Raw genomic sequence first — 22,330 nt, 5'->3', positions numbered from 1 at the left:
GCGGTGGCTCTTAATTTGGTGAATTAAGAGCGGCTTTTTCTTGGTCGGTGGCCCTTAGCGAGAGAGTTTCGGGGTTTCTATTAAAATGGCGGTCCCGAATCGCAAAGTGAGCAGATGTCACTGGGAATCTAGGAAACACACAGTTGATGATGGTGCTGCCTCTCCTCCCCATTCTGGTTGTGTGCGCTGACCTCAGTTCTCAGTGGTTTTGGCTGAAGAAGAGCACCAGCTTCCATTTCCAGTAAATGTCATTTCATAGTTACTGCATTTCCACAGTGCTGAGAGAAACAACATTTAACGTGTGAGGAGGACTGCAATTAGACCGTGTTTTCTCGCAGACGGCGTGCCGGACGGGTTATAAGAGAAGAAAAAAAAAAAAAAAAAAACAGGAAAAAAAGCATTTTCAAATCTCCCGTGGTCGTTTCTGATGCAGAAAATCAGACAGGGATATGACTGCATGCGTGCTGCAGTAGACACATCTGTGTCAGACAGTGAGTCGGTGGTTTGAACGCTAGAACACAAAAAGAAGCGTCTAAAACCTCAGATTGTTGCGTTGTGTTTTCTTTTTAAAGAAATATCTTATCGTGGAGACTAAACGCATTTCAGGAACAGGGTTTTTTTTCAAAACAAATACGGTTCATTTGCACAGGGAAAGAAATGGCTTTCTGTGACCACATGAAATCATGGCATTGCATCTTGAGAACATCAATCCACGCACGCCAATAGAAGATACTTTCCACCGAATGCCTCGCACAAAGATTTCAACTCAAAACGGAGTAAAGCTCAACCCATCATCTATAGGAACTTACACGGGCACCGAAAAAAGCTGCTCTCGACCGAGACCGCGGTACAATTAATATCTTCCACCCCTTTCAGGTGTAACCCGACTCCGCTTTCTTTCTGCTTTGCATTGCAGAAAATATTTGTCTTTTCCCCCCTCACTCATAAATTTTCTTTCTTCCTCTTCTTTGCAGGGACTGAAATGGCTACCAGATGTGGCTCCAATCTGTTCCCGTTGCCGTGGAAACACAGGGACTGGAATAGGTTTTCTGAGTCCAGGGCCTTTTGGCTGACTCATAGGGCCTGATTTTAAAACCTCTCTGTTTCTATAGACTTGGCACTCCGAGAGCGCCCCTGCTCCAAGTCATGTTTAGACTGGCAGTCATTGAACCCCCGATCCCAACACTGACTTTTTGACCACGTTTTGCAATATCCTGCATAGTCGCTCCTTTGTGTTCCTCGGTGTTGCGTCGTCAAAGTGGATTTCATGTTCCAAAAGTTGTACGCAAGCTTCTCGCATTCAAATCCATTCAAGAAGCAGCAGGCACAGAAATCCATCACAAGTCACGCGCACGCTAAATCGACACAGTTCGGCCTGAAAATGACGCGCGGCGGCGGCGGCGGCGATGGCGCCAAGCAACGCACATTTTTCCAAAAGCTGTGACTTTTCTCAAAACACTTGGAAGGATGAAAAGCCAGAGAGCATGTGTTGGAATGCTGAGCTGAGTATCTTCTCCATCTGCGGGGTGGAGGACGAGCAGATGGAGGCAGTTGTGACAACATTCCTTGTCATCGTGGCAATGAATCAGACTTCAAGCCACGGTCACATGACAAATGGAATGATTCGGGTGTTGTTGTCTATGAAATTCAACGGAAGATCAAATGGGAGGCATCAAGGTCGTGGTAGTCGAGTCAGATTCAACACAAGATCCCAAAACAGGGCACACAATGGAAAACAACCTGTTGAAGACCATTCTGGGATTATTTGAGCTAATTGGAGGATGTTACAATTACAATGTCATAAACTTTAGCAGGTCATGTATTCACCATGTTTGCGTGCTAACATTTGCAGATTAACACTAAACATGAAATGCAGCTGATGCCAATGGGAATGCCATTAGTTTTATAAGAACAATATTAAAGAGTAAACAAACTATTTATTCTGGGGACCATTAGTGTCCGTCCGTTCAATCCATCCAATAGTTTAAAAAAAAGTCACGGTCATGGTGACTCAACGGCATCAGGGTTCATACTCTGGCGACCATGAATGTCCCTACAATTTTTTCTTTGCAATCCATCCAATAGTTGTTAAGCCACATCGATAAAAAGGCCACGGTCATGAAGATGGTCGAGGTAATTATTAAACGGTTTGATCTAACTCGAAAAAAAAACAAGAAGGTCTTCATTGGCGTCTATCTTCTAAGAATGGTCAATATAAAGGTCATAACCACATCCTTTAGTAGTTAACATCAAGACAAGGCGTAATCAAAATGGCGAGTCCTTGAGTGGATCATAAATCCGACTCAGCTCTGAACTTTGTTCATACAAGTCAACATTTGTGAACGATGCCCACCGCATGTACACATCCAGTCAAATCACCGTGTCAAAAGGAGTCAAACCTAAAACAAAGCGGCTTCGCCTTCTGCTTCCAATTACCCATCACATGACCTATCCATCCATCTTCATATCCATCCACTCATGCTCCCCCACTGCCTTGTGGCCCGGTCCTGCTATACCCCTCTTCCCCCTGCCAAAAGAGGACACATATGCAGCGCGTGATTAACTCCTCAGCACAGAGTTTCCACTGTTTTCACCCCTTATGAAAGGAGCCTTTTGTCCCCCCCACCCCCCAACCCAATGCCGAAGGGGCCAAATGAACAGTTCCCTGGTTCCCTCGGGCTCTTTGAAGGGCCGCTGTGACCGAATGACTCCTTGTCCCTGAGAACTCCGCAGTCTGGTAGCCAAGAGTCACAGGAAAAGGGTCAAATATCAATCAGCATTCGTATGAATCTGTTTGAAGAACACTACAAGATATGTATGTGTTTCCCAATACCTTCCTTTCCACCATATTCTTGTCCACTGTACACTGGAGTAAGACATTTGGCGAAGATGCCAAGGAGAGGTCGTGCTGAATGAGTACGAATGGGGTCTTAGAAAATAAAAATTTGGTTTGACCAGAGCTACATGTACTGCTTTTTTTTTATTCCAAAAAAAGTAAATGAGGAAAAAGAAAAATGTAATGAACCATACACAAAATGGAAATCAAAGTTGCCAAAAATAAACAAAATATACCTTACAGTTGGTAATGCTTTTGCAGCTTTTCAGGCCCTTCTTTACACAAATGCACTGTACGCCTATAAAAACAGGCACGGGCCAGTCAGATAAAAATTGCCACTTCATAATTACACAATGTTATGATTTGAGTATATGCAATTGTTTCAACAGTGGTATCATAGTAGTATTGTACAATCCTTTCTGTATGAGTTTCTGTTTTGTTTTATGGGAGGCAATAATAACAACTGGAGGGAACAAGAAGGTTACAGATTTCCGGTGTAGCCATTAATGCCATATAACTACACTCTGCGTCATGCAGTTAAGTGTTACACAAACAATAACATCAACAGAGAACAATTAAAAAGCCAATGTAAACTTTACAAGATGGAAAGTACTCATACTGTAGATTTGCTTCAAAGCTCAAAATAAGCAACATATCCAACAAAAAAAAAGCAAAAAAACAACATGAAAGCCAGTTCATTGACACCAAGAAAAACAGAAGAACTAAAAAAAAGTCATATAAGCACAGCTTACAAAGATAATAAAAAAGTACACAATGTATACAAGTTGAACACATAACCAAAATAAGTTGTACCTTGATAAAAAAACAAACATAAAACCAAGACAATGTTTCAAATTAACTGTGTAAATGTAATATATTCTTTAGCCCAAAACATACCAATGGCATGTTAACACACTACCCACCATTCATTGTTCATAGCTCATGTTTTGAATGCTACTTTCCAAATAGCTATCCACCAACAGTTTAAGTATTCCAACCCGCTGCCCTCTTTGGTTTACTTATTTAAGGATCAACAACATTTAGTAAAACATGGCTTCTTTTGCTTAAACTGATCCACAGTTGAGGCACATTGTAACACTCGAGGCACGGTACCATTTAGCCTTTCAGTCTCACCCTAAAGAAAATGAAATTAAGCACCCTGTCATTTCAGCTTGAGTCTACTAGTTTAAGATAAAATGATCCTTAAGGGACAAAACATCCTTGGCGAGATGTTCTTTTCTACACAACACCCGATGGCGTAAACAAATACATATGAAATGGGAGTTGCTCAGTTGGCGATATTGGCCTAGTTTCTCAACAAAACTAAAAGAACAGATTATGGCACATGGCAGTCTCCTTCTGTAGTCAGATTTGTAGAGAATACTACTGAGAGTCATTACTTTGACAAAACCATCTATTGCATCTGATTTGCTGGATTACGCAGTCTGTTTTTCTGAAATACAGCATAGAGAAATTGCAGATGTTCCTCTATTACAGAGAAAATGAGTGAGTTTTAAGTGATTTACAAGCATGGCATAAAGAGAGGAAATAGAATAGCTCTGGATTTCATTTTTGGTTTCGTGGTTTAGCTGACTGAATAAAAGGGTACAGTAAGAGAACATTCTGGTGATTTGGTGTTAGCCGGAGTATGAAAGAGGTTTAAAACGGCCCTTTTTACAGAAAGATCAAAGCACTTTTAAGGGTTCTGCAAAACCATGTTTGATAGAGTTGGACAAAAGACTTGAAATACAATTGCTGGAGGTAAGAGCCTGGAGACCAACGCTAAAGCTCAGCGATGAATTCAAGGTGACTCACATGCACAGAGTAAGTCCTAAATGTAGCATAACTTCTTGCTTAAGACGTTCTCTAACAAAAGGTATTGCTCTTAATTGACATAATTAAGTTGACCTTCATCTGCAAAGAATGGCCTTGACATAAAGAATGATGAGGGCAGCTTAAGGTATAGAACCGTATTAATGCATGTTGGTCCAAGAACAAAACAAAAAACTAAACATAATAGCTTGCAATACCCAGAGGATCTAAATTTTCTTGTTATTTTTTGTACCCTTAGTACCTTCGGAACACGTACATTAAACATAGCTATTTTTCTGACACCTCAGCAAATTACAGTAATGCAACCCCAAAAGCAATCCATATATAAATATAGTGGTGGAGGGATAGAGATGAATGAACTATGGATTATGTCTGTGCGCCACTGTTGTGTCCGGCTTAGCCACAGGTTGTGGCGTGAGCTTGATACATAGTCGTTACACTAAAAGGGATTCTTGAAATGAAATACAATGGTGTATAGAGGTCATTATAATACAACTCACCAATACGACTCAACTGCACCTTTGACTTAGAAGCATTTCTCACTCTTGACTGGTCCTGGAGTCGCAGCACACTCAGAAAATGTTTAAATTCCTTGATTGAAAAACTACGGCGTTCACCTTGCAACAAATCCATTATAGTCTCCTTGGTATCCATCACAACATTTGTCTATGAGCACATTTATTTCACTACCTGTGGTGGCATAATGGCTGTCTTGTGCTGGGGTGTTTTACTTTCTGAAGTGTCCAAAGTACCCTCCTTGCCTTTCTTCCTGGGTGGCTTTTTCATGGGAGTCTTCTTTGGTGTCGGATCAAACATCGGGTCCCCTGCCCTTGAGCCGTTCAAGTCCTGCTTCTCCGGGCTCTTGGCTTCAGGGGTCCCGAGGTCATTGGCGCCGGGTGTCACCATCTTATGGAGGCTGCTCGAGGTGGGCAGCAGGGGCTTGGTTGGGCTCTGCTGGCTAAATCCACTGGAGGGGTTCCTCTTGGCTTTCTGTGGAGGTGTTGGCTTCTCCCGGTTTCCCTTGGGTGTGGAAAGCCCGTTGGTCTTCGTCAAACCCGTCCCCTCGTTCCTGTTGATGCTTTGGGTTTTCTCCTTGAGCTGAGCAGCCAGGAGTGTGGCAGCCTCAGAGTTCATATGAGGGTGGATGACCTTGGGGCTCTTGGGGGGCTCCTTGCGGCTCTCCTTTGGACTCTCAGCACCTTTCTTCTCAGATGAGGAGCTGTGGAAGCTGCTTATCTTCTTGAGGGCATTATGAACCACACCATTGATGTGCTCCATGTGACTGGGACTGCTCGGCTCATCCCCAGACTTCTTACCTCGCAGAGGTTTGTGTCTACTGGGAGAGCCATTGACGTCTGCCTCCTTCCCCTCTTGTTTCTTCTGTTGCTCACGACTCCTCTCCTTCATTTTCTGCCGCTCCTCGCTCTTGGCCGAGCCATCGCTGGAGCTCCTCTTTTTCTCCTTTGGCACAGCGAGTGCCTTCAATCCCCCATGCCCCTGATTCTCTGGCTGTGGAGACCCCATGGTATTGCCGTGTATCCACGACACTTTGGGCTTAGTGGACGGGTCTGGTGGGCGTGGTTTGGGCTTGCCAGGTGAAGGCGGCGGCTTCCCGTTGCGCTTTGCCTCCGGTGTTGGAGTGCCATCCCCGTCCTTGCCGCTGCCATCGTCCTCCTTGGACTGCTTGGAGAGGCGAGCGATGCGAGCGTAGAGAGCCGCAGTGGTGGATTCAGAGCCACTGGTGGAGCCTTCGCTGTCAGAGGACTTGAGCAGGGGCTGCTCACCGCCCTCTGGTTTTGCCACACTGGTGTCTTTCAAGGAGGTGTACTCCCCTGCATCATCCTCATTAGGGACAGCTTCTGGCTTCTCCGTTGCTGGGTTGGGGCTGCCCTTCTCTTTGCTTTCATTCAAAGATTCTGTGGATCATCAGAAGACCAACAGGTATTAGTCCAAGATTAGATAATCAGATCATATAAACAGCCATACAAGTGATCAATTGAAGCGAGATACCGCACAGCTCTTCTTGGCCCGGTTCACTTCTGGCTTATTGAGGCTAATGTTTGTTAATGTTAGCCAACTTTCGATGTAGTAAGTAAGACATTAATCACACTTTATGTCAATAAAAAGATTTATGTTTTTGTTTCCCAATTGAATCAACGGTCTAGGGAAAGACAGTGGTGTACCTCATGCATAATTTAATGCATGATTTATGTGTTTAATCAAAGACGTGATGTGGGGAGACTACCGTGATCTTTCCCTAAACCTTACCAAATAAGTACCTAAATGCAAACTGAGAATGCAGTTCTGAAACGGCAAAAGCGCTTTATCTAAAAATCTCAATATGGAAGTTATTTTTGGTTCAGAGAACGTCGAGATATTCAACACATCCGTGGTTTGCAGAAACGTACAACGCCAACATTTTATTCTGCCGACCGGGCAGCATCCTTTAAATCTAAACAATGTGATTTATCTGTTCCCTCCCCAAATAGCAGGAATTCACTTCCGCGTGATTCAAAGACTGATATCTGTACCACTTCATTTGCTAATTTGTTTACACATACTTGAGACTGCAGCGGCTCCAAAGCGACAGATCCTATTGGTGCGACTATAACTAACAACCCTACTTGTGTGATGTTTACAGCAGTTATTTTTTGCCCCGGGCTTTGTACTCAAAATTGTTTCTAGGCCCTCATTAGAAAAATGAGGAATAAAAAAACAAATAAAAAAAAACATCAATCCCTCAGCAAAAATCCCCCAAAACAAAACCTGACTTGCACCGTCAGACATCCAGAATAGAAACTGACAGAACTGGTGTTTTCCATCAAACTTCAAGGAGTTAGTCATTGTTTGGATTGGTGCCAGGTGCTGACTTGACCAATCCATTTCCTGTTTATACTCGTTCTCCAAGCAAAACCTGGGTCGAGATGGCATATGATAAAGAAACTATCTCCATAATGAGATTTACAGAAAGTGGGTGAGTCACTAAACGGTCACACTGGGGGACTTGACTTCTTCACCGTGTGTGTATCAGTGTGTGTGTGTGTGTGTGAGTGTGTGTAAAGACCCCGTGCCAAAGACAAATTAGGGATTTATGTGCGTCATTCTAGATAACTGAAGTGTTTATTTATTCTAACGATGACTCACCTTCGTGGGGCAAACAGTAAACTGGCCCCTCGTCTCTGCTCTCAAAGGAAGAGAAAGACTCTTGGGACGACCAGGAGGAGGGGGAAGGCTGCTCGGCCGCCGAGGGGGGCTCGATGAAGCTGCAGTTGAAGGTGTTCTCTTGGTCGTGGTGCGCTACTGGGAACAGAAAACAAACGCAGAAGCCAAAAGGTCAGCCAGAGGGTATTGTACCGTGTTACAAGAACAACAGTCTGTTCTCACTCACTCTCACAACTGCTGCCCGAGATGCAGAACCTGTTAGTTTAATTGAGTCCACGGGAAAAAAAAAAAGCGTTTTTCAATTGGTTTTCAATTCGAGTTCACAAAGGCTCGAACATTATGGGTTTTTGTAAGCGAATGTGGATCTTTTTCAATTTTTTTATTATTTATCTATTTTTTTTACATTGATTTTACAGTTTTATTCTGAGCAGCTTAAAAGAGGAGCAGGCATTCTGATAATCATACGAGAAATACATTCTCATGCCACCCGTGGCTATACGCATTGTTTTTGGAGGGTCTGCAGCTACAACTAAATAATTAATTAATTCATGAATAAATAGATTATTAAGGAAATTGTGAGCTGTCATATAATGTTATGTTCTCAATCTACGAGACACTAAAGCACACACTCTGTCAAATAATGAAATGAAAGTGAAAATCAAAATCAAAATGAAACCAAAAGTACTTGAAACTAAGCATTTTGCATTTTGGGAAATATATTTTGGCGTCTCTATCTGAAAGTGGGTAAAAAAAAAATCTATACCAATGTCGTCTCATTATTTAGAAAGGCAAATAAGTAGATCTTCACCTAGCTTAGCATAAAGACAGAAAGAAACAGAGAGAAATAGGTATACACCTGCTAGCCTGTCCACAATAAGCATAATCAACAAAATGTGAACTATTCCTTTAATAATTGAGAATCTGTCATTACAAAAGCAATGTATTGTATACTATCAGATATACTAATACAGTATAGAGTAAAACTGCAGCAATGGTGGTGTCAAAAAAACCTCTTATTCTGATAGTTTTTTTGTTTTTGGGTGTTGGGCAAACGGGTTCTTTCGTCAAAGGATCCTCTCCCTGAACAATATATAGGTCAAGTTCTGTTTCTCTCTGAACGTCCGCCTCGCTCTCCACCAGTCTTCCTTTCACTTCCTCCCCGTTCACAAACCGCAGCACTCTGCTGACCCTTCTGTCTCAGGACAGCTGTGGTTTCTGAGGTAAACTTGAAGCTGATCTTCCCATCTGGCGTGAGTTTTAGTTTAAATCCTACTGGGCGTTAACTTGACATCAGATGCTCCCGTTTACACGCCCGATGACACGTTGGGTCGATCCAATTGTTTGGACGGCCGATGAAACCTAGATGGAAGAAATCCCCTAAAACTGTGCCAGAACCCTTGCCAGGAACAACTCGGAGCTCCTTTGCCGTTGTTGTTTGACGATAACTAAAAAGATCAGCCTTTAAGAAGTTCTTTACGGACGGATTTTAACGAAACTGTAAAAACTGCATTTACTTTGTATTTCATTTGTAATATCAGAGTACGAGGAGACATTCTTAGACATTGGTTAGGTTGGCTAGGTTTAGGCATGAGGAATTAGATTGGTTCGGATTAGGCTAAGAGTATCCGGGTAAGCCAATCAGAGGCAGAGTAGGGAGGGTCATGCCTTCCCACAATAGGAACACTTAGGGAACATAAGGCTGAGAAAACATAGGCTAAGGGAAACAGGGCTGAGGAAACATAGAACTGAGGGAACATATGGCTGAGGGAACATAGACATACTCCCACTCTTTGTGCCTTTCTTTCTTTCAACTGCTTTCAATATCTTTTCAAACAACAACTAGATTTATTCATGGTCAAATCCGAAATGGCTCAGAAGTGTGTGGGTGTGTGTGTGCTACATATATTTTGTGTACTGACGTGATTGCACAAAGCAATTTTCAAGGACCCTGATGTGTTTATTTTTTTCCTCGAGGCTCCTGGGTTTGATCTACTTTTCCAAATTATAGATGTTAACTGTGTTAGTCACCATCACGGAGAGAAGATCTGTTTTAATGCCTTGCCGACATGAAATATAAGACACATGAGGCAAATCTATATTGCTCCACGGATCTGTGTTCTTACATTCTTCAAAAAGAAGTCAACAAAACCTTTAAACAACTTGTGTCAGTTTGACAGCCTGAAGTCTTTGTGTTGCTCGTAGGGGGGATAATGTCAACACAGGTGCAACATGTCTACAATAAGCAAGTACAGATGTGTGTAAAAAGGGGGGAGGGGGGGATAACAAGCTTTTCAATATGAATGTAGAAGGGACTTCCATCCCAGGGCACCCATTTATGTGATTATTTAAGGATATCCTGTTTACAAGAATAATGGCACCCTGCTCTCTCTACATGTGTTCCTGTTGGACTTGTGTGGCTACAAGAATGACCCCCAAAAGTCAACTTTGTGTGGATGTGGTATATTAATAATAATATACAGAACGCAGCAAAACGTTAACCCAGAGGTGTGGATGACGAAATAATATTTAGCCCAAATTCAACGAGATAAATAAAATAAATAAACGAGCAAGACAAGGGTACGTACGTATCGCCGTGTGCAGGGTCGGCAGCAGGCCGGTAGGCAGAGAATCTGAGCCACCGAGGAATGCAGAGCAGCTCACCTATGCAAAGACTTCGTCCGCGAGCTAACACATGGGCATTTTGCGACATTGCTCGTACGTAGCGATGAACAACTGCTGCCCCTTGAAGGCTGCTCCCTCCAGACTGTGGGTCTACTGGGGCAGATTGTCACTGTGATCCCTCTCCGACATGGAGGCCAACACACAACAGGGCATTATTGACACATCCCAGCTGCAGAGCTCCGCCACCACAGTTGCTCAGTGGGGGAGGGGGGCGGGTCCGCTAACAGGCCGAGGTAGACCAAAGGCCAGAGGGGCTGGGCTGGGACAAGGAGGTTGCTAGTTTCAAATGCTTGGTCCAGCTGGGGAAATGTGGGCATTATATTTATTACTTTCCAATAAGAAGAAGAAACAACACTTTTCTGCTTGAAATAATCTATTTGTCTAAATAAGAGGATGTGAGGAATGCAGGACAGATGTGAATCTCTTGGGCGTGGAGTAAATATGCTGCGAATGGAATGCCAAATTACAAGCAAACAGCCTTAGTTATGCCAAAGTCGTAGCACACTGTCGTGTGCTGGCCTAGCTATTCCTCTCGAGTGTGCTAACTTTTCATTACTTTTCATTTTGCATTGCCACATCTGTTGCGACTGACCCTGGTGTGGATAAATCACAGTTCTGACACGGGCTGGGGTAAATTTGACCACTTCCTGTTTCCAGCCCCATCGGGCCCCCTCTGGAATGCGTGTGTGCAGGACTGTGTAGCCCCAGTCAGAGCTCCTAAATGTTGTCAGACCACACTTCTGCGGGCAGCCCAACAGAAAGCAGAGTGGCAAACGTTTGGATAGGACGAACCGGGCAATCCGAAACGAGACGCACACTCGTGGCGATGGATTGGACTTTAACTGGTATTGAGGCCTGTTCTTAAAATATTGACGAGATGGTGGTCTTGTGCAGGAAATCTTGAGTTTAAAAGCATTAAAAAACATTTAGTTGTGTCTGTTTGCTTACAGTGTAAACACACATCAGTGTCTTTACGCGAAGGCATTTGGCTCAGATCCACATTGCTTCACATGGCCAAGCTCTCCACAAGCAAGCGTATTAATAAGCCTCAGCGTGACGACAAAAGGCAACCACGTGCCAGTTTATTTTGCCCGAGGCATAACAGAGACAGATTCTTTAAGCATCAGCTGGATAACCGAGGGGGCGCATGCCGCTCAGACATGAAAAAGAAACCAGGTCATCGACTCCTTTCCGCAGCACACCGACTTCAGTAAGGCCCTTTCTTTTATTTTAAAGAATCGCATTGCAGCGCTTCGTAATGAGGCTGAAGCTACGTCAGGAAACTGCTTATGCAACACCGCTGGGAATACATCGGCCTTTTAGTGCACGTCAGTGTATGTGAGCGGGCGCCAATGGCTAGCTCATGGCCTATTCCTATCCGCTCGGTTCCTCCTCGGGAAACGCTGTAAACACTGGCAGCGCTGTTGCCGCCGTTAGCGCTGTTTGCACCGCTATAGCTGCCCCCGGCGTCGCCGCGCTGAGAGCCGTGTGGTTTGCAATAGATATGCTCTGAGAAGCCAAACAATCATTTAAAAACTATATTACAGCAAATCGAGAGCCCTCTCCCAGTCCCTTGTTTTGTCTGACTAACAGTCCAAGGATTTCATTTACAATGACAAACGGGAAAAAGAAGCAGCTTGGACAAGCTGGAGCCGGAGAATCTCCCCCCCCCCCCCCCCCCCCCCCTTCCCCCCCTTGATGAATGACTTTTTACAATAAATTGATCATGAAAATTGCTGTACATTAACTTTCTGTCAGTGGATTAATTTCATTAGTTGACTAATTGCTTTATCCACAACTGCAAATGTCACCTCTATATTATGACAATGTTAGCTGAACATTATTAATCTCCTACTTCAAAATAGCAAATAAAAACATTTGCATCATGAATATGGATCATTAACATTTCCATGGCTTAAAAATATTGGAAATTCGATTGTGCAGACAAATATATTGCTGTTGCTGACAATACAATTACCCTGGATCTCCATACAATGAAGAACACCCCTTTGTATAAAATAGGTAATAGGAGCAAGACGACTTACTGCTTATGCAAACAGTAGAGTTCTGAGAGAAATCCAGATAACTGTGTATATTTAAACTTGTTAAAATTGTTTTTGTACCCTGAACAAAAGCAGCCATGTTGAAATGCATCTGGTGGGGTTTAAAAGATCATCATATCTCCTCCGTCTATTACGAAAAAAGACCGGGAGCAAAGACAGATCTGTCACAGACCACGAGACCTCCGCATGGAGCGGCGGTGGCGCAGCGTTCACCCAAACAGTGCGGCCTTTGATAGCTCGTCACTCACCACCACCACCCCCCCCCCCCCCCCCCCCACCACCCCCCCCACCACCACCCATAACCACGGGCCTTCTTTTAATAACACAGCCTGCTCCTCGGCCCAAGAAAAAAAACATTTCTTGGGGAAGAAGACGATGGAAACGAGTATAAAAAAAACAACATAGTGGGGGGGGGGGGGGGGGGGGGGGGGAAAGCCCCAGTTTAGGGTTGTAATAATATGAACACATGGCATTCGAGGGTGCCAAGAATAATAAGGGGATCCAAAACCAGTGCATTCCTTTCAAATGAAACCCCATCCTCGCCTGGCAGCCACCATACACTTTTCAACCCTATTCATCATCTAAGAGAAGGACTAAGGTAGCACTCTGACTGCCACCCATCGGTGTCATTGCCCCCCCCCCCCCCCCCCCACACACGTCAACGTGAATGTCAGTCGCCTAATAATCAAAAGCCAAGAGTGATCCGGCTTCAGCAGCCTGTGCAAGCAAGATGATTACATGAAACACTGCGGCGGGATATGGGAAAAGAGGGTTTTTTTGGGGCTTACCGACTACTTTGGGCAGTTTCTGTCGCCTCAGTGGAATACGGGGGAGTTTCGTGCTGATTCGGCTGAATCGTCCACACAGGATCCGCTTGGCTTTTTTGCTGTTGGTAGAGTTGTCTGGGTTAGGACCGAGAAGGGATGACGCCACGGAAAGCCAAATGAATCATTCAAAAAGAGGCATATTAAACCTGGCCCCGTGCCTCTCCTTTGAGGGCCCGGAGGGCTGCTCACATTGCTACTCGCACGGTAATGTCAATATATATAAAAAGCTTGCTTTAAAGTACATGCATTTATTCATTTTACAACCTGGTTCCTACGATAGAGAGAGTAGAAAAAGAAAACATGTTCTTCTATATCCACAACCAGGCCAAGCTCCCATCAGGGGGCGTAGAGGGGCAGACACCCATCCGTCACTCACTTGTGGTCGTCTTTGTGTCGACACAGGCAGCAGCAGCACAGCAGCGACAGGAGGACAATCAGCAAGAAGGAGACCAGGGTTCCAGCCGCGATCACACCCATCCGCTGGTTGGGCTCTGAAAGACGAGAAGGCAGGGAATTCTTGGGCGTGCCCCGGGTTGACTCTTAATGCCACTTTGGACAAATGTCCCTCTCTGTCATCAACCAGCGCCAGAAGACCTCGGCGTACGTACGGCGACATGATTGTGATTTACCGAACGAGTGGGTTCACGTGACTCGAGGAGAGAGTGAGGCTCACTGCATGATCCGTATTAATGTGCCAGTTAGCGTGAGATAATAAAGACGGAGCACCGTGTTGACATTAACAATTTGATTTTCAATAGCTGCTTGGCATGAAGCGTCTTTGAGGAATGATGCAACGGGCGGAAATTCGCTGCAAATAATTCACTATTAATCTTATCTCCCTGCAGACACGGGACCATTTACGCTTTCGCTGCTTATTTCCTGCGAGAGTCTTACCCCCCCCCCCCCCCCCCCCCCTCCCCTCCTCGGAGCCCTCTCTTTACTAGACGCCCCACCACCATAACTCATGCATGATTTATTAGCGCCCCTCCCTCTTCAAGTGGGATACACCCCAAAGATAATACGTGCTGTAATTGCGAGACGCTCGCATGGACAGCTGACACCAGGCGAGAGGCAAAGCCATCAGATGGCGGCGGAGGCCCTCGGGTCTTTACACTGTCACATGAGGCAGTCTGGGCGTGCCGTGTTGTCACTGCTCTGCGCTCACAGCCGGATAAAGGATGGGAAAAGGTGATGAGGTCTCACGATATCGCTGACCAGCGTGTCCACTCGCCAAGACCTCTGCTGCCTTAGTGTCCTGAACAACTCTCGTCTCCTTAGCATGCCTTCAAATATCTGCCCTGTCCAAACAGTGCACTCTTTTTGTTCTCTGTCTCCCTTCCAAGTTCTCATTTTCTCTCATATTTTCACTCTTTTTATTTCTTCTTCCTTCCCCTCTCTCACTCCCCCCCCCCCCCCCACTCCTCTCTGGCTGGACAGGAACAGAGCCAACAAACACAGCCATAAAAAGGACACCGGTCTGGGTCTGGAAACGCTATCAAGGCCCCGCTACGTTAACGCTCCCACTTCACACGCTGACCTGAATAGATGTGCTTGTTGCTACCGCCAACTATTAGACATTTTAATACACAGGCAGCACTTGAGGCATCTGGTTCTTTGGACATGCAGTTCAGAGGGTTATAATTCTTTTGGCAAGTGTAGTCCGAGTAAGAAATAGCCATTTGTCACTAGTTACTGACGACCGCCGATCAACAGAAACACGCTTTAAAAAACGCCGTAACTACAAAGCATGTGGAGGAAAAAAAAAGGAGATTTTTCTTACGGAGATAGCAAGCACCGGACACAGGATCGCAGTTCTTGTCATTGCATGAGCAGGTTTGGTTGCAGTTCACTCCATACTGGCCGGGTTGACAGGTCATATTGCAGCTTGAGCACAGACAAAAACAACATCTGTTTAATGTGCAATCCAAGTGACAGATGCATGAAATAGGACACAGACAAAAAGGACACAGAAAAAGAGAAAAAGCATAAATGGGATCAGTTATTTGTTCCAGGAAAAAATGTGTGTCCTTGGATGGAAGTATGTAGGAATTTCGCTTTTTTTTTGCGTTTCAAGAGGGTTCTTTATCAGTATCGGTACAAATATGCCTCTGAAAACACGCTCGCTTATTCAATTCCCAAGCAATACAAGTGTGTGACAAAAGTAATAAGAAAGCCATCAACCATTCCCACTGTGTATTGTAATGCATTTTTCAGGTACGAGGTGTCTCGTGACTTACTAGGTGCCGTAAAATCCCGGGTCACACAAGCACTCTCCGGTGACCACGTGACAGATGCCGTTAAAACAGTGACTGCAGTTGTTCTCGCAGTTCTCGCCGTACGTGCCGTTGGGGCAGCGCACCTCGCACCTATCGAACAAGAGAAATGTGACGATTAAAAAAAAAAAAAAAAAGGTCAGACTGAACAATAAAAATGTGTTGTTTTGCACGTTTCTTGCAGGTCTTGAAGTAGTCACGATATGCAATGTGCTGAGGCACGAATGGTCCATTTCCCGCAGGACTTACAAATTAAAATGTGGGTTCGTGCAATAAAACCAATCGGGTAGTTATTTGGAAGAAGCACCACGGTCGGGCTTAAAATAACTACGCGTAGTTAGGTTGAGGCAGCAAAACAAACGTTGCGTGTCAAAGCACCTGAATCCCGAGTCTTTCGGGATATTTAATGTCCCTCGCTCTGACCGCTGCATTGTCACGTTGATGCGTTTCATTTGTTTGTCCACACCCACCTCCCCACAAAAAAAAAAAGAAAGATCCCAATTTGCCTAATTGACATCGTTTTTTTTTTCCGTGGCCGAACGAAATTTCGCATCCATGCCCACAAAAACCCACAGATTGCATGTTGCGGCCATTTTCCCACGAACCGCCGTGATACCGGGCTACCCTTGTCGCGTCCTTACCTGTCCCCAATCCAGCCAGGGTTGCAGTGAGAGCACTTGCCGCGAATGGGGTCACAGTGGTGTCCGTCTTTACAGGAGGGACACACTTCCTGGCAGTTGTCGCCAAAGAAGCCCTTGGAGCAGAGCTGGTCACACCGTGTCCCGTTCCAGCCCCGGTCGCAGGTGATGCAGCGTCCCTCCGTCACCTTACAGGGCTGCTGGCCCTTGCAGTGCCCACACCTGTGGTCCCCCCAAAAAGAAAAATATGTATCCTGTTTTATTGAATGTCTTCCTCGTGTAGTAAAAGTGTTAAAGGATGTGAAACCAGATGGAAATACTCTGTTTGTATGCGTCGCTGTAATGATTATTTAAAGAGGGAGATAAAAAACACTCACCGAGCTCATTTTAGTTTACAGCCACAGGTTTGTGTGAGAATGTCACAGACCGTGAGAGGTAGAGCACTTAACCTGAATTGCTTCTCCATGTTTGCTGATGATGATGATGATGGGATAATGTGAATACCAACTCCCAGATCTCACTACATTATTGCTCCATTAAGTAACGCACTCAGATCTTTTAAGGATTATCACCTGCAGCATGTATCAAATCTTATTTCCTCCTCAAACCACAAAGCTGCACCGTAATATGGATCGGACAAGGGAATTGAACATTAGGCATCTGTAAAACTGCATATTTCCTGTGTGTGTTTTTTTTTTAAATATGGTGCATTTACTCTCTGCCAAGATTATTTATTTTTTTCTCTCCCCCCCCACCTGTTCCTGCAGTTTTGACCGTAGAACCCGGCAGGACACGGCTCCCTGCAGAACTTCCCACGGTACCCTGGCGTGCAGGTACACGAGCCGTCCCCCTGGTTGCACTTGCCCTCGACGCACTGGCAGTAGCGTTCGCACCGGGGGCCCCACAGCACCTCCCGGCACTGGCAGCGCCCCGTGAACTGGTCGCACGGCGAATTGTTGCAGTTGCACTGGATTGCGCAGTTCCTCCCCGTCCAACCGGGGTTGCACATGCACCGCCCCGTTTTGGCATTGCAGATGGAGTTGATGCTGCAGTAGCAGTTGTTGTTGCACAGGGGACCCCAGATGCCGGGGTGGCACGTGCATTTGCCCGTCTGCTGGTCGCACTTGCCCTTTTGGCACATGCAAGGGTACTCGCAGTTGTGTCCCCAACGGTTGTGGTTGCAGGTGCACTCGCCGGTCAAGTCGTCGCACTGGCCGTTGGGGTAACAGATACATTTCCCCTTGCAGTCGGGGCCCCAGAACTGGGCCGGGCACTCTGTTGGAAGACAAACAATATTCTGACTCGTCAAATATCCTTGAGCAAGAGCCTGCAGCTGGCCAAACTACGGCCTGCGGGCCGACTGCGGCCTGCTGCATGTTTTTAAATGGCCCTGTAAATGGCTTGAGCGTGTTTCTAATACATTCTACTGTATGTGCATTGCACATCCTAATTTAAACACTTGATGTCGACTTCATCTTTGTAAAAATTATCGTTGTCACTATTTTACTATTTCTGCCCCTCCTGCTTTGTCCTAAGTCTTTTAAGTGGGCCATAAACAGAAAAAAACAATATTAGGCCATTTCTGCCTGTTTAAAGGCAGCTTGGCAACACAATCACAACGGCCATGTTTTAGCGGGCACAACGTTTACCACGCGGCCGCCGTCTTCGTTTAGCACGTGAGCAAACATACGCTCATTTCTTGGCAATCTAATAGCTGTTGAGATATGTCAGTGGTGGACCCGTAGAGACAGAACAATAACTCTAGCATGGCTAATTTATACTTCTGCTGTAGTTTTTAGAGACCTAATTTACGTGTATATTGAACAGGTCTTTAACATTTAACATTCTATTTTCTTGACATTTAAGCAAATCTCTTACTAGTGTCACAGCTCGCTCCAAAGTATCCGTGACGACAGCGACATTCATTGGGCCTGACGCACACCTCGTTTTCCTTGCAGGTGAAGTTGCCTTCGCAGAGAGCTTGGGTGGAAACAGAAGAGTCCTCGTTATTCAACCTGCTGGCACACTGAGCTGTACTGATAAACGGCGGGTCTGCACGGTACGTACGCGTCAGGCACTCGTCCCCTAGCTGCCCCCATCCGCTGCAGCACGCGAGTCCCGGTGATCTGGAAGAAACGTTAGGACATTGAGAGTGAGAGGGGGGGGGTTGGGGGGGGGGGGGGGTGGGAGTGGGGGGGGGGTTGTGATGAGGAACCCGGGTTCCAGTGAAACAAACACATCCACACCCAGCTGGAGCCTCTTTGATCTCACTGATCCTCCTGATGTGGCGAACATGCTGCAAATATACGCGCAGGGGGGGGGTTGTACACGACGCAAATTCTTAGAACATGGTTGTATAATTATCTGAATATGGGTCCTGTGTACACTTAGCAGCCCTTAACCCCCGAGCCCCCCCATGCATCTGTGTAGTTTATCACTTTCTTTATGCTCGCTCAGCCTTTTCGGGGGGGGAAATGTGAATATTCAAAGTCAATATTTTCCAGATGAATTTTTTTTTTTAGGCCTGTCAGGAAAGAACGGATGAAACTCCTCTTCCTCCCACGCCTGCCGACCTCTGTGGGGCCCTCTGCAACACGTCAGCTTCCCCCAGAGTGTTTGAAGATGGCAGTTCGCCTTCGGTCGACGAGCGGGGAGCAAAACGGCGTTTACTCAGGCTGCCAAAATCGGCGCGTGGTCGAGATCACAGGTCTGCGCTCCGTGTGCTTTTGCTCGTTGCGGACGGAAGAGTTTCTAAATAGGCCTTTTTTTTTTTTTTTCATTTAACGTACATAACACGGCACGTGTTGCAACTGCGCTGCTCCGGGATTTTGACAAACTCCAGTCCGCATGTATAAAGCTGACTCTTGTTGACCTTTTTTTTTTTTTCTTTTTTTTTAAAACCGCACAGCCAATCCGTGTCAGGTTTGATTGTCGAATTTCACGATGGTGTTTGGAAGCACGGGCCTGCGCCTGCACTGCTGTTCGCCTTTCATTGTGACATAAAGAATGTTTCAACTCCCCGACGCCGAGAAATTCAATAGATGCTCTTTAACTGATTCTGAAAATCCTTTTTTTTCCTCCTGCATCAGTGCTGAAAGCATCGCATTCAAGTCAAGAAAAATAAAAACCATAATGGAAAAAACAGGTGAGTGGAAAGCTCACCGCAATGAATGTTGAGGACTGGAAGGAGGGCAACATGTCAAACTTGTAGAGCAGTGGAGGCCGGCGCTATTTATATTACACTGGAAACTTCACAAAGCACCGAAGGCGATATGTTTCGGGTGAGTGACGACTTGTTGCTCAGCGATGAGATGACAGCACAGCTTCAACTTGTGAAAAGCAGCTCTTGATGCATTTCATTGTGACCGCAGCGCGTGGCTTTTTCAGATCTAAACACTTGGACTACTTGGTGTTCCAAGAAACACAAAAAAAAAAAAATTTAAAAAAAGGTAGAACAGTAAAGCACATGGTTTCTTATCAGGCATATTTCACGGCATAGTGGAGAACGAGCTCCTCCTGGAATACATTTGGCCGGTTCTCTCCTAACACAGTTTCAATATCCGCAGACATCAGTCCAACAAGTGGGGATGCTGCAGTCAGCAATTTTTTTTTTTCATGTAGAAGTCATCCAGATATGCTTTTTTGGATCCCTTAACGTTTTGAGAGAGAGATCCTCGAATACAATTATCTGACTTTAGTTTTGGAATATATCAACTGTCAAACAACATGTGCTCCTTTTTAAATCATTTCATAAACTCAAAATAAGGTAACTTCTTAAAAAAGTGCATTATCAAACCACACGTGCGTTATCAAACCGTGCCACGAATACCGTGACGGCCCACGAGAGCGCCCCCTACACACGCTCCTGTTCCAGATGTACACATCTGTATATTGCTCCTTTAATCAATGGACTCCTCCTCCTCCTCCTCCTCCTCCTCCTGCTGTACAGCGGACTGGGAACACGTTATGTAAAGAAAGAGCTCACCGTGAAGTTATTATGTATCCAATGTGGTCTCAAGAATAACTAATATTAAAGTTCAGAGAATGAAGGCAGCTGGTTGAGTTCAAATGTTGACGGCGATTTTATTTCACTTTTAGTGAACACCGCTCCATTCGCGCATGAGGCCAACGCTGCAAAGAAGAACATGTCAATATTGTGTTTCTGTTTTTAAAAGTGTGCTTAAAAAAACGTCATTATCCTTCAACGAAATTGAAACATAGAGAAATGTGAGATTAAAAAAAACCCAAAGTTTTTAGTTGATAGTGCAAATTTTTTTCTTTTAAAGAAAGTTGCACCCTGAAAGTACAGTAGAATGTCACGAGAGAGAAACTTCTCAAACACAAGCTGGTTTTGCATCAACAACCAGCGGTTCAAACTTTCTTCTGCATGCTTACCCGGGTGCTTTGCATACATTCCTGCCTTTGGGATTGAGCTCTTGGCTGAAAGTGGAGCAAACGAAGAGACAAGCCACCGCAACAGCAGCAAAAGAGTTCTTCACTTCCATCGTGGGAGCAGCAGCATCCTCCTAGACGCCGTTTCCACTCCGCATTCCCCCTTCTCCGAAAGGCTGACGACGACGGCTTCTCACTGGGGTTTTAAAACACTCCCGATTGGTTTTACGCACATAATCCAGATGTGTCTGCTTGATATAAAAAATTTAAAAAAAAGAAGAAGATTGAACAAACTCTCGCAACCACCTACGCCATCGAGAAAACTCTGCAGCTGAAGAAAGAAGTGACCAGCGACAAGCAAATCCCAAGACCAACACAAAAAAAAGAAGAAGCTGGAAACAAGTCAGAAAAGCCAAAGTTGAAAAGCACAATATTCTCGATAGACGCTGTTCTCCTGCACTGCGCAGTTTATTCCAAAGTTTCTAAAAGAGGCCATCGTGCAACAACAACACAAAAAAAGCACGTTGGTTCCAGCCAAAAAGTCCAAAACAATGCCCTCAACGCGCGTGGAAACGTGTCGATATGTTGATATTCTTGAAAAAAAAAAAGAAAAAAAAAAGATGAGAAAAAAAGAAAAGAAAAAGAGGCGAACATTGAGGCGAATCAGCTGCCTCTCCCGTGTGTTCCTCTCGGGAGGAGACGCGCACTTAATCCTTAACTTCTGTCCTCTCGTGCGCTCTTCTCAGGAGTGGCAGGAGGGACATTCCTGATTTGTTACTCTGTCTTTGGCTTTGTGCGCCATGCGTGCGCCACCAACTCCACATCGGCCTGTGTGTGTGTGTGTGTGTGTGTGTGTGCGTGTGTGTGCAACCGGGTCTGTACAGCGGCCCTGGGCTCCGACTATATGTCCAGTGGCATCATTTGTTTTTCACAACAACAACAAAAAGTTTACGTGGGCGATAAGGAGGAAGGAAAAGCACAGCACGTGCACGCGGAAGTTGCCACTAGTGTCATTATCACCACAGTACTTTAAAGCATCCGTGAATGGTCAAATAAAAAAAATAAAAAAATGGACGGACTTGCAGATATGGATTGTATTTGCAGTACATTTCTTTTAACACATCATTTCAGGAGATTGCGTGTGCCTTTGTGTGTGCGTGGGTGTGTGTGTGCGTGCGCGTGTGTGTGGGGGTTGGAGGGGGCATGCAGTGTAATAACTATGTTAGACAATAGCTCCCCCATCTGTTAACTCCAACGAAGTTGTTTTGGCATCTGGCACCTCAAGGCCTCTTGACCAGTGGAAGCTAATTAGCAGGAAGGGGGTGGGGGTGGGGTATATATTTATTAAATAAGGTGCATTATAACACCCAGTCCAATGCCTTTCTCTGGCACAGTCCATAGAGTATCTTCTCTTCTTACAACAGAGACCCTTTTTTGAGGGGGTTTATAGGACGAAAATAAAGTTATTAGTCACTCCTCACAAACTATGACATTGGCATAATACCTTATCCATAACAAAAGCCATTGCCAAGACACACTATATATATATATATATATATATATATATATATATATATATATATATATATATAATATAGCAATGGCATAATGGATAAACACGCCA

At 45.0% G+C, this 22,330-nt stretch overlaps 1 protein-coding gene across 1 annotated transcript; it reads right to left on the bottom strand.

The window, feature by feature from the left end:
- Window positions 1-3,908: 3,908 nt before the first annotated feature.
- Window positions 3,909-21,277, bottom strand: scarf2 (scavenger receptor class F, member 2). The gene is made up of 11 exons (XM_034542322.1): window positions 20,710-21,277; window positions 18,382-18,440; window positions 18,193-18,294; window positions 17,070-17,589; window positions 16,318-16,536; window positions 15,641-15,769; window positions 15,184-15,287; window positions 13,780-13,894; window positions 13,365-13,462; window positions 7,814-7,969; window positions 3,909-6,585 (listed from the first exon to the last, which is right to left on the bottom strand). Exons 1-11 carry the CDS (start codon window positions 20,817-20,819, stop codon window positions 5,348-5,350), a joined length of 2,850 nt encoding a protein of 949 aa, XP_034398213.1. The 5' UTR covers window positions 20,820-21,277; the 3' UTR covers window positions 3,909-5,347.
- Window positions 21,278-22,330: the final 1,053 nt, after the last annotated feature.

Source organism: Cyclopterus lumpus, chromosome 9, assembly GCF_009769545.1.
Source record: "Cyclopterus lumpus isolate fCycLum1 chromosome 9, fCycLum1.pri, whole genome shotgun sequence".
NCBI classification, from domain to species: Eukaryota; Metazoa; Chordata; class Actinopteri; order Perciformes; family Cyclopteridae; genus Cyclopterus; species Cyclopterus lumpus.
The sequence above is the reverse complement of the archived record's forward strand: the minus strand, read 5'-3'. Positions and strand labels throughout refer to the sequence as shown.

Excerpts from the sequence above, each read along its gene's own strand:
- scarf2 (XM_034542322.1), bottom strand. The coding sequence starts at position 20,819 with ATGGAAGTGAAGAACTCTTTTGCTGCTGTTGCGGTGGCTTGTCTCTTC. Across the intron at positions 18,441-20,709 it reads AATGTATGCAAAGCACCCGG|ATCACCGGGACTCGCGTGCT; the intron begins GTAAGCATGCAG and ends CGTTTCTTCCAG. Across the intron at positions 13,895-15,183 it reads GTCCGGTGCTTGCTATCTCC|AGCCCAACCAGCGGATGGGT; the intron begins GTAAGAAAAATC and ends CTCGTCTTTCAG.